Genomic DNA, 12,690 nt, shown 5'->3' with positions numbered 1-12,690 from the left:
CTCTCGCTCTCTCTCTCTCTCTCTCTCTCTCTCTCTCTCTCTCTCTCTCTCTCTCCTATCTGTCCCTCTCTCTAGTTCTTCTCTTGCTCGCTTGCCTGGCTACGGGGAGAAGATTGCCTTACTGGCTCTCTTCCCAGCGCCTCAGCTTGACAGAGATGGATTGTGGGTAATGGAGTCCCCAAAGGTAGTCAGGATAAGTGGAAATCCCCCAGGGGTGGGCTTGGAGCTCGTCTGCCTGAGCCGGGGCCCGGCGAGTGCTGAGTCAGCCCCGCGGGATTCTGGGAGAATAATACCGGCATGCCATTCTCTTCCTGCTCGGAGGAAATCCTGTTTGTGAAAAGCACCCTCCGTCCCCCATCCCCCTCCCCCCTCACCCACTCCCCCTCCACTTCTCCACCTCCTCCTCCTCCTCCTCCTCCTCCTCCTCCTCTTCCACCATCGATTTACAGGTCACAGAGCAGCCTGATGGAGAGGCAGCGCTGGAATGCCTGTCAGGTTGAGTTCCCTCTTGCCATCGCCTAAACGGTACAGGGGGAAATGGCAGGGGGCTCGCTCATGAAAGGCCGGTGAACTAGCTAGCCACCTTGTCAAGCTGTGTTGGTTTAGCCAGTGCTTTGTGTGGTTCGCGTGAGTTTCTAGTCATGTGATGAAGTCATGTGATCAAGATCAGTCACAGGCAGCCCAGATGGATCGTCTTTATGTTGTTATTGATTTGGACTCGACCTAAGCTGACCTCTAACACTTTCTCTCTCTTTCTTTCTCTCTCTCTCTCTCTCTCTCTGTCTGTCTCCCTCTCGCTATCTGTCTGTCTATCTGTCTATCCCATGGCTGTAGATTTACAGTGAGAAAAGAAGCCAGTATGACACGAAGAGCAACCAACCCAAGGACCTGGTGGAGCGGGTGGCACGGAACATCGCCCGGCTGCTCAACAGCAAGCGCAAGGCCCTGGAGGTGAGTGTGTGCATGTGTGTGTGCGCGCGCGCGCGCGTGTGTGTGTGTGTATGTGTGTGTGTGAGCGTGTGTGTGTGATAGAGAAAAAGAGAGAGAGAGAGAGAGAGAGAGAGAGATAATGCCTTGCAGTCATGACTCTCTTATGTGAAATATTTCTTACTCATGCTCACTAACTCACTAACTCACACACACACACACACACGCACACGCACAGAATTATTGGGTACAATAGGTCTGAGTGAAATGGAAAAAAACACCTCCATATCAGTATATGGTACTTGATTGCACAGAACCAAGTGCACTCATTACTATAATTACCGTAACTAGCATGATACCGTAACTAGCATCAAATTTCAAAGAAATTTGTAAAGTTTAGAAACTAGTTTATTTGAAATTAGGACACGTGAGCAAGGAAATTACATCCTTTGTTTCTTTATTCGTGCAGTTTGTACCCACTCTTCAATAATAAACACCAGATGACTGTTTGCCCAGTATCAGTTCTTAATCATCAGTCTGAAAACCAAAGTGACCTCAAATTATGGCCATGCCGCACCCTTCAAATGTGTTAAACACTCTTGACAGTCTTTTTATTCCACTAACATTCTCACAGTCGCTTATTTCTCTGCATGCTCGGAATTTCAAAGAGGCTGCTTAATGGCTAGAGTTAAATGAGGTCTGCCTTGTAAAAAGGTTTGCTCTGATTGGTTATTAGCAGGCCAAGAAAGGAGGGGGGGGGGGGGGGGGCAGACTTTCCACATCTGTGCATAGTATCTCCAAAAGAAATACCCAGAAGGTACCAAATGCAAGCCATTAACTACCAAGCAATGTGAAAAATTAAATGAAATAAATACTGACACTCAAGTGAGCATAGACACTGTGTGTCCTATCCACTTCCTCATACACACAAACACACATGCACACAGAGACACTTGAGTAGGTGAGACAGGTGAGTAGGTTTGTTGACAAAAGTCTCTTGTTGCTTTTCTGAGGTAAAGTGGAGGACATTTTTATGATGGGGCAGCAACAGCCAATGCACTAAGCTGTTCCCCTCTGGCTTCACTGGGATCTGGGATCACTGCTGCTGAGCTGGATCACTGCTGCTGCCGCTGTGTGTGTGGTCCATGTCTCAGTCCCACTGCTATTAACAGTTTCATACTCATCACACTCACTAGTCATGGCTCCAGTCTGGTTGTGTGTGTGTGTGTGTGTGTGTGTGTGAACTCGTACAGTAAATCTCTCACAAGTCGCTCGGTAAATGAGGTACTTGGGAATTCAGTGGAAGATTTTCACCGAAACAGAGGTAATGTAATTTTATTTAGATTTCACTTCAACACAGCAGATCATATCTGCCTGAGAGGAAAGATGAGAGCAATATAGTTGATTTCATAGGTAGAATTCCACAGAATGCCTCCTGGAACACCACTGAACTATAACAGATGGACATGTGGGTGATGTTTAGCATTCCATAACTCAGTTGCAGGGCAGTGGAATGTGTTTGGGTGATGATAAGTGCCAATTTGAAACCACAGTCTTATGGATGGCGTAGAGGCTGTGCAATCCCAGGTTATGCTGTCCTCTTTCTTCTCTGCAGGGAGATTGGCCTATCTTACCTCTCCCTGTCAATCCCTCCACAATTGGCCCTCAATATTGCTCAATAGCTCTGATACTGGCTGTGCATCCAATAGGGACAATCCATAGTTTTTCTGTTCAAGTCCACTGAGGTGTTTCAGCACCCTGGACAGCTCCCATGCTCATTAACCATGCTTTCTGTGCCTGCACTGACTGACACATGAAGATGAGGTTCAGTGAAGAATTATGAAGAAAATGTGCAGCATATATAATGGTCAATAGGCTTTACAGACTTATAAAACCATTCATATACATAGCATCAAACAAGGATACATTTGAACACACATAAATGCCCCCAACCCCACCTCACAGACCTGCGCACACATATAAAACCACACATATGCACATTATCAGAGCACACACATTAAACCACATGTTTGCACAAAGATCCAAATGCAGACTCATAGTATATGCATGCACACACACACACTCTCTCTCTCTCTCTCTCTCACACACACACACACACACACACACACACACACACACACACACACACACACACACACACCTTCCACGTCCTTTATCACCCTACCCTCATGAACACATTCCGGATGGCGACAGGCAGCTGCACGCCCCCCCACCTCGTGTTCGCCCGTATCTGATTTACACCAACCCCAAGCCTTATCATGCCGTTAAGCAGAGCGATCGATTTGCTGTCTGATCTAATCAGAAAAAATGGGATTTCCAAAAACATGTTATCGATGCCCTGTGCGCTTTCTTAGCCCGCTTAACAGAGCAGCTAATGACTTTGTCTCCCTGGAAATGCACGGAGCCTCTCGCACCAGCAGGACGCCCAGTGCCGGAGCTCCAGTCCCAGGCCCGGTTTCTCCCCGGCGCTGCTACCGCCACCCTCTAATCTAACACACAGCTCCAGATGAAATGGTTGGAGCATTTTGCCTGTTGTTTAGATTTTGCGAAGCAATGGAGTGGAGGTAGGGGACTAATTTCAACTGAGAAAGTGAGATGAATTCATTACGAAAAAGGACAACAACAACAACTCAGTATGTGTGGTGCTGAACCTCACACATATAATGGATTTTCCAGACTCCAGTACATGGTGTGTGTGTGTCCAGTGTGTGTGTGCGTGCATTTATGTGTGTATGCATGTATGTATGTGTGTGTGTGCATGCATGCGTGTGTGTAAGTGTATGCGTCTGGGTGTCTCATCACCACAGGCCCCACCTGCACTGCTTTAGCCACATCAGAAGCAGCTATTTTGGAGTGGGCCTGTGCCCTGGGACTTGTCATGAAGTGTGCTTGATGATGCCCTGTGCATGTGTTAAGCACGCCCCCTTCTCTCCTCTCCTTGGGCGTGTGTGTTGGGAGAGGTGGGGGGAGATGGGTTGCACAGAGGGGCCAAGGGCCTCCTCCAGCGGCAACAGCCTCACAAGCTCTCCGTGTTACCATGGCAATGCCTGGCGCCGGTGCCAAGCGTAATTTTGCTTCCCGACGTGGCATGGCTGCAGGCTCCGCGATGGCAGGCTGGGACACACACCTTGGCACTAGCCTAACCCCCATCCATCTCCGCCCCTCAGCCCCGTTCTCACACTATCGCTGCCTCGATGGCAGGCGTAATATCTCCCAGAGCGATAGTTGTCATAACATCTCCCATTTCTACCCTTGAAATCACAATTTAATGGCTGTGCACGAACCCTTCTGATGACATATATTTCCCCTTAAAGCCTGTTAAATTTGAATGCACAGATTTTTATCCTGTGTCACGTAGATTGCTGGAAAAAAAACAAATACACACTCAGACAAAAATTAACACATTCAGATTGAATTTCTCTGGAAAAATCCATACATTAGAAACCCCATTAAAAGGACAAAATATCAAAACAAATCAGACAAAAAGTATTCGCCTCTAGGTGTGTCCCTGTCTCCCAATGCTCCTAATCACTGACATCAGTCCTCGGAGGAGCAGGAGGGAGTAGGGGATAGGAGGAGCAGGAGGGAGTAGGGGATAGGAGGAGCAGGAGGGAGTAGGGGATAGGAGGAGCAGGAGGGAGTAGGGGATAGGAGGAGCAGGAGGGAGTAGGGGATAGGAGGAGCAGGAGGGAGTAGGGGATAGGAGGAGCAGGAGGGAGTAGGGGATAGGAGGAGCAGGAGGGAGTAGGGGATAGGAGGAGCAGGAGGGAGTAGGGGATAGGAGGAGCAGGAGGGAGTAGGGGATAGGAGGAGCAGGAGGGAGTAGGGGATAGGAGGAGCAGGAGGGAGTAGGGGATAGGAGGAGCAGGAGGGAGTAGGGGATAGGAGGAGCAGGAGGGAGTAGGGGATAGGAGGAGCAGGAGGGAGTAGGGGATAGGAGGAGCAGGAGGGAGTAGGGGATAGGAGGAGCAGGAGGGAGTAGGGGATAGGAGGAGCAGGAGGGAGTAGGGGATAGGAGGAGCAGGAGGGAGTAGGGGATAGGAGGAGCAGGAGGGAGTAGGGGATAGGAGGAGCAGGAGGGAGTAGGGGATAGGAGGAGCAGGAGGGAGTAGGGGATAGGAGGAGCAGGAGGGAGTAGGGGATAGGAGGAGCAGGAGGGAGTAGGGGATAGGAGGAGCAGGAGGGAGTAGGGGATAGGAGGAGCAGGAGGGAGTAGGGGATAGGAGGAGCAGGAGGGAGTAGGGGATAGGAGGAGCAGGAGGGAGTAGGGGATAGGAGGAGCAGGAGGGAGTAGGGGATAGGAGGAGCAGGAGGGAGTAGGGGATAGGAGGAGCAGGAGGGAGTAGGGGATAGGAGGAGCAGGAGGGAGTAGGGGATAGGAGGAGCAGGAGGGAGTAGGGGATAGGAGGAGCAGGAGGGAGTAGGGGATAGGAGGAGCAGGAGGGAGTAGGGGATAGGAGGAGCAGGAGGGAGTAGGGGATAGGAGGAGCAGGAGGGAGTAGGGGATAGGAGGAGCAGGAGGGAGGAGGGGATAGGAGGAGCAGGAGGGAGTAGGGGATAGGAGGAGCAGGAGGGAGGAGGGGAAGCTAAAGCATCGGGAGGAGAGATAAAGAGAGAGTCGTCTCCCCTGCACTCTTATCAGCAGCAGTGCATAAAAGTGTAATACGGACGCTTTTTATGATGACATATGTACATTGGTGCTTATGGTGAGGCAATACGCCATAGGCCTACTTGGGGTAATTTGCTGTCAGCAATCTCATCAGAGGAAATATGCACCAAGCTACCACCATAACTCACGCAGCTCCAACAGCCGCCCCCAAGGTTTATGAGACCTCCGTTGTTCACAGGGGAGCAGGGGGGGGGAAACGCGCTCAAACGCGTCAGGGGGCAGATTTAGTGGACGTTTTTAAACCGTGCAAATGTTTAAGTTACTTTAGGCACTGCGGCTATTGTGCTGTTACTCACACCGAGTTGTGTTTTGTGCTGTTCTCAGCGAGAGTGAATGTGTCACTTTGTCATGTGCCAACACATTCTTTTTTCTCCTTCAAACATAGTCTTTCTGAAATACCCAGTGCGTTGTGAAGTCGGACCACACAACCTCCTCAGTAGTGTGCTAATCCAGAAGAGAGTGAAAGATAAGAGGCGAAAGATCAAGAGAGTAGCCCGGCTCAAGGCTACAGAGCAAGCAGCCTGGAGACAGTCCAACATTTAATTAACAAAGCGTGGCTCAGCAGAAGGACAAAAAAAAAAAGCTTTTACAGTGTGTATGTCTGGCGTCAGAATGCCAGTGTGAGAATGTGGTCGAGGTTTTGTGTGCACGTTGGATAGGTAGCCTGACTAGCTCCTGGCACTTTTTTTCCCCTCTCCTGACAACCTCAAAGCGAAACATAAAACGGGCGGCATCAGAGAGACAAACAGCCGAGTTTGGACAAGCATCTGAGAATCTGACTAAGACGCTTTCTTTTGCTCCGTCTCCTCTTTGGTAGTTGGGTTTCCAGCGCACCCTCCATTTTGTCCTTGTCCTTTTTTGCAGAGCTTCGCTTTGTGTGTGGCAATGTGAAGATTTCTCAGACGTCTGGCTGAATCATTTTTTTCCCCTTTCTCCCTAGATCCAGTTGTGTCTCTTTCTTTCTTATGCTAGCTCTGCCCCTTTTCCTCTGCCTCACTCTCTCTCTATGTCAAGTCATATCATGGATAAATGTCACGGAGATGCATGCAAAATATTTATACGCACTATGTATGAACTTCAAGCATTACTCTGTATTTGTGTGTGTGTGCCTGCGTGCGCATGTGGGCGTGTGTCTGTCTGTCTGTCTGCCTATGCAAATGACAGATGACTTAGCTGTCTGTGCATAACTTGTCACACCGGTGTCGCCCTGCAAAAAAAGGAAGGATTTCTGATGAGCTTGTCTGCACCTTAAATGCTGAGTCTGGTCTGGGAGTGATTGTGTGTGTGTGTGTGTGTGTGTGTGTGGGGCTATGTGTGTGTCTGTGAGTGTGTCTGTGTGTGTGTGTGCGAGTGTGTGCACGAGTGTGTGTCCGCGCGCCTGCATGCTGTGCTGAAACATGTCACCCATCCAGCTGGCGTGGAGCTGCCCCCTTTGTGTTCCGACAGAAGCCGCTGCGAAAGCACTACAGCCGGCCTGTCAATCACGGGCCGCGGGGAGCTCTGTGGAAGGCTCCGGCAGCCCATGTCAAGTCCCATCCGCTTAGCTGAAGCCGGGGCCGGCTCGGCAGCCACAAAAGGGCTATGTTATCCTGCGCCTCAGACAGCAAGGCCCCTGTTCCACAGTGTAAGGCCTGTGGCTCTCTGCACTTAAGACAGCCTGCTCTATGCTTTCACACACCTGCATAGCAGGTGCAGTGTGGCACAGCATGAATAATGTCCGAGGGGCCGGAGAGATTTTTGCCGTTCAACAAGGGGCTCCTATTGTGCACAATGATCATAGGAGCAATGTGTGGGGGCTTTATTGTACAGGAGTTAAGGCAAGGTAAAGACCAATCAGTTTAATTTGCACTGTGCTTTACACTGTCAGAAAAGAATAGCAGACAATTGTAAAAGCATGAGGGTCAGCATTAGAATGCAGAATGCAGAATTAAAATGCACAGGTGATTGATATCAGAGGTTAGGTGATTGATGTCAGAGGTTAGGTGATTGATGTCAGAGGTTAGGTGATTGAGGTGATTGATGTCAGAAGTTAGGTGATTGAGGTGATTGATGTCAGAAGTTAGGTGATTGATGTCAGAGGTTAGGTGATTGATGTCAGAGGTTGTGAGCCGAGGGCAAAAGCAGTATGGACTGTGCTACTGGGGTGGGGGAGGAGACGTGAGCAATCCGCTGCCTTATGACTCATCAGTCACTGTGGTTAGAACAGGTTACAGAACTAGTGAAATAGTTTTACTGTCTAAGGCTATTGATTTGGTAGCCTCGTGGACTACCATTAAACCTGCCATACACATGAGAAGTATGGAGGAGTATTGAAATGTTGAAATGCTGGTAGAGCTTCGGGGGTGGTAGTAGTAGACCAGTGAGGTCAGTGTGTGATATAATGCCAACAAACACGCACGCACGCACACAGACAGACACACAGACAGACACACAGACAGACACACAGACACATATATATATATATATATATATATAGTGGACATACAGTATGCAGAGGTTTGCAGAGCCAGCAGCAGGTCCATATTGTATGCTGGTGACTAAAGCTGCCTCGTACGGATGGCTCATCTCCCTCTCTGCTCTCCAGGCCTGTCACAGAGGACCCGCCAGCATCTGCTCCGCATGTTGCGGCTTGGTGATAAACATGTTACTCAGAGTCAAATCTGAACTGTAGACTGTGACTGTGTGTGTGTTTGTGTGTGTGTTTTTGTGTGTGTCTGTGTGTTTGTGTGTGTGTGTTTGTGTGTGTGTGTGTGTGTGTGTGTATACATGTTGTGGTGCTGTGATTGCTGTTGTCATCAGTGTCCAAACTTCAGCGTGTGTGTGTGTGTGTGTGTGTGTGTGTGTGTGTGTGTGTGTACTCATTCTATAAATTTTGTGGTGCTGTGATTGCTGTTGTCATCAGTGTCCAAACTTCAGAGACTGTGTGTGTGTGTGTGTGTGTGTGTTCATTCTATACATGTTGTGGTGCTGTGATTGCTGTTGTCATCAGTATCCAAACTTCAGAGACTGTGTGTGTGTGTGTGTGTGTGTGTGTGTGTGTGTGTGTGTGTGTGTGTGTGCTTGTTTTGTATTGTTGCACATTGCTGACACAGATTGACCCTGACTGGAGGGTCATGGTGATTGTGATTGTGAGAGAGTGCGGCATGCTGAGATGGACATTATACAGGAGACGACAAAAGTGCACTTGAGTGTGTGAGTCAGTCAGCTTGGATAACAAACATGCTCTCCCAAAAAAACACACACACACACACGCAAGCACAGACGAACGCACACACTCACACACACACACACACACACACACACACAACACACGACACACACACACACACACACACACACACACACACACACACATTTAACATGTATGTGCATTTTACGCTTCACAAAATAGTCATTGCCAGTTGTCCCAGTCAGTTCATATCACATGTTACATTGGGCAGTGTATTGCACTGCAATACAGCAAGTTTAGATGCTCTTTGTACAAAGTAAATGTATTTACATGTACATGTAGATGTGATGGACATTTCAAAAGTCTTGTTTGCAGTTCTGCAGAAGAAATTCAGTTGGACCAATAAGTGTGGACTTAATAGTGTATGTCTGGATCCAAATTATAATTTGGTCTAAAGGACCTTGGCAGTAATATTTATCCCAAAGAGATTTTCAGATAAATCTGTATTCATTTTTCCAGTATTGCTATTTTAATCCATCAACATTGAGTCATCAGCTGCTGTTGTTTGTGAAGAGGTAAACTGGTGCAAGAAGGAAGCTTATGCAGGAGACACTGAGGACACTTCTGTCTTGCTTGTGGACACTGACGTCTCATCCTCTGGGGCCTTGCCAAGGACTGTCTGCATCATGCACCCACGGAACTAGAACACAGAGAATAGGAATCTAAAGTGCTTGAACAAAAATGATGTTGTGCTGTAGTGTCCTCCCTGTGGAAATGCATTTCATTTAAATGACAACAGAGGGAAGCTTACCTGTTTGTTGAGCAGCACATAGATGAAGGGGTTAAACAAGGCTGAGGACTTGGAGAAAAAGGCAGGGACAGCCATGGACTGAGCACTGAAAGCAGCTCCCTTGTTGAAGAAAATCCAGGCAGCAACAGAAGCATAAGGGGTCCAGGCGATCAGGAATCCCAAAACCATCAGGATGCACATGCGTGTCACTTCCTTCTCTGCCTTCTGGGTGGAGGCTGAGTCCTGCTGTTGAGCTGCAGCCTATTGGGAAGAATAAGATGATTTCATATAGTGTACTATGCCATTTGGCTTGACTTTGACATAAGTAGTCTTAGCCAGTGTACTTTAAAATTGATCACTTTAATTGAGCATTTTCTTACAAGTAATACCTAGTGCAGAGTTAGGGACTAGGGCAAATACAATTAATCAATATACCCTCATATGAACTAAGCATGATAGAAAAACATTAAATGTTGAAAGTATGTTGGACCTGAAATCAGGGATGTAGTGGAGGCTAAACTCAAGTAAACACAGTTTATCCACCTCTGAGATTTCAGAAATAGAGTTTATTCACCAATTGCAACTTTTAACATTCAAAAATCACACTGTATTGTCCACATTCACAATATGTCCACTCATCAACACTCTACTTTAATACCACTGGTATTGTTATAAACATTGGACAATAACCTCCACCATCATCCAACATGTTCTGAATGTCTTTTTAAAAAATCTGATACCGCTTGGCGCTGTCCATATCACCGTGATCACAGAATTCATAGTTTACCCACCTCTTATTTTACCACTACATCCCTGCCAGAAGTGGAAACAAAACATACCTACATGTATGTGCATCAGTAAACTTTGGTGCTATCTTACAACCAAACCTACAGCTTACTTTGCCTCGCAAAAACAGCAGATTCTTACCGCTTTGACTGTGCAGACCAGGTTTCCATACGTGAAGAAGATAATGGTGACAGGAACACAGAAATGGCAGCTGAACATGTACATGACGTATGACTCGTTGTTGTATTCAGGGTTCAGAGTGTAGTAGTCAGGTCCGCATGAGGTCTGTAATCCCTCAGGAATGTACCTGTTGAAAAAAATAAGATGAATTCTGACCCACAGAGATTTTCAGTGTAAAAGAAAACAGACAATGTTCATAGTGTTTCAGTGTTCTTTCTGAAACACCAGCCATACCTGGACCAGCCAACCAGAGGAGGAACAGCACAAGAGCATGCCATGACCCATGTGAATGCCACTCCAGCTGCAGCATGGTTGGTACCAAACTTGAAGCTGCCCATGGGCTTGCAGACAACAATGTATCTCTCAATAGCCAGCACCACAAGTGACCACAGGGCAACTTGGCCTGTATATGGGCAGGAAACATAGTTAAGATACATTATATACAATACATAAAGCAAGGAAGCAATATCCACAGGCCAAAAGCCTGTTAGAAATGTAAGTGATGGATTTTAACTAATAATCAGTTACCTCCAAGGGTAGCCATGAAACCTTCAATAGCACAACCCATTGGTCCAAAGACAAAGTAGCCATAAAGAGCTGAAGTGATGGTGATGGTGAATCCAAATAAGACCATGATCATGCCAGCAACAGCCAAGTTGACCAGAATAAAGTTGAGAGGCTGACGAAGCTTTTTGTGCAGCACCGTGACCAACAGTGTCATCCCGTTGATGGGGCCTCCGATACAGATGAGTAAAAACATGTAAAATGCAAGAGCCTTGAACTGCCATGGGTCAGCCAGGTAGTACTGCTCGTACTCAAAGGGACTCCTGACCAGCCCAGTCCTGTTGGACATGGGGATGTAGAAGTTGCTGCCCTCTGTGCCGTTCATCCTTTAAAAATGAATCAATGAACACAAGAAGAAACGTTGCCACAAGAGGAACTATCAGGTGCAGTTGTGTTTCCCTGTGTGGAGCGGAGGTGAGCATGTTGGTTTTATACCCTCACTTAGAGACTTAAAAGAGATTACTGAAAGTGTCCAGAGGAAAAAAGAAAAGCAAAGATTAAGGTCTATTCATTAGCCGACAACCTGGATTTTCTCTAAGCGTATCATTACACTGCAAGCTTATAGTATTTATCCAATAACATACAGGGAATACAAAGAGTCATACACATGGCCCATGGCCCTCATTAGCTCATGGGTTTGAGATGTTTAACTAAAACAAGGTAGTTCAAACTTCACACCAAACCATTAAAACATTTCTGAATACTGTAGAAATTAGTGATTGTTGAAAATCTAATTTGAACATTACTTTAAGCTGAACTGCCCCCGTGGGCGCAATTGAATTTCCTCATTTACGGACATGTACCAATATGCGCTGAATGCAAAATAGGAAAGACAAAAGCGTGAGTATACAAAGTCAATTGCGCTGGAGTGCACGATAGAGGCCTACATGTTCAGAACCTTTATACAAAATCTAAAAGATGAATACAAAGATATAACTATCATGAAAGTTTTTAGTTGTCGACCTAACTAATTCCAAAAGAATGGTGTTAATATGAAAAACTACATACAGTATATGTTTGACTTAGAATAGTAGCAAGTATGACAACAAAATGTTGGGACAGCTGTGGCCTACTGGTTAGCGCTTCGGACTTGTAGTTGGAGGGTTGCCGGTTCGAACCCCGACCAGTAGGAATGACTGAAGTGCCCTTGAGCAAGGCACCTAACTCCTCACTGCTCCCCGAGCGCCACTGTAGCAGGCAGCTCACTGCGTTGGGATTAGTGTGTTCTTCACCTCACTGTGTGTTCACTGTGTGCTGAGTGTGTTTCACTAATTCACAGATTGGGATAAATGCAGAGACCAAAAGAGTATATATACTTATACTTACTGTACTTAAATGTTTTATTGATTGTATACCATGGCTGAAAATATTAAATTGTATTGTATAGTATATACATTGAAGAGAGTTAGGTACAAGAATAGATAGAATAGATGCTACACTGACTTATACTACGGAGAATGAAGTCTCTGACATTATCAATGCGCACCCGGAACACTTGATATTGCACTATAAACACATGGACAGACACACACACACACACACACACACACACACATGTCTCAGAAGCTCCTCACTCATGTGTCA

The 12,690-nt window shown here is 46.9% G+C and overlaps 2 protein-coding genes across 4 annotated transcripts in view; one reads left to right on the top strand and one right to left on the bottom strand.

Moving 5' to 3' along the window:
• Window positions 1–12,690, top strand: part of cacna2d2a (calcium channel, voltage-dependent, alpha 2/delta subunit 2a) — a 207,768-nt gene that overhangs the window by 56,087 nt on the left and 138,991 nt on the right. For all 3 annotated transcript variants that reach the window (XM_048254053.1, XM_048254052.1, XM_048254051.1), the window contains exon 3: window positions 835–951. In XM_048254053.1, coding sequence (XP_048110010.1) covers window positions 835–951 — 117 coding nt within the window. The remainder of the gene's footprint in view (window positions 1–834; window positions 952–12,690) is intronic.
• LOC125301541 (green-sensitive opsin-2-like) lies at window positions 9,293–11,499 on the bottom strand. The gene is made up of 5 exons (XM_048254055.1): window positions 11,071–11,499; window positions 10,777–10,945; window positions 10,504–10,669; window positions 9,598–9,837; window positions 9,293–9,486 (listed from the first exon to the last, which is right to left on the bottom strand). Exons 1-5 carry the CDS (start codon window positions 11,429–11,431, stop codon window positions 9,385–9,387), a joined length of 1,038 nt encoding a protein of 345 aa, XP_048110012.1. The 5' UTR covers window positions 11,432–11,499; the 3' UTR covers window positions 9,293–9,384.

The sequence above is a fragment of the Alosa alosa genome, chromosome 10, assembly GCF_017589495.1.
Source record: "Alosa alosa isolate M-15738 ecotype Scorff River chromosome 10, AALO_Geno_1.1, whole genome shotgun sequence".
NCBI classification, from domain to species: Eukaryota; Metazoa; Chordata; class Actinopteri; order Clupeiformes; family Clupeidae; genus Alosa; species Alosa alosa.
The sequence above is the reverse complement of the archived record's forward strand: the minus strand, read 5'-3'. Positions and strand labels throughout refer to the sequence as shown.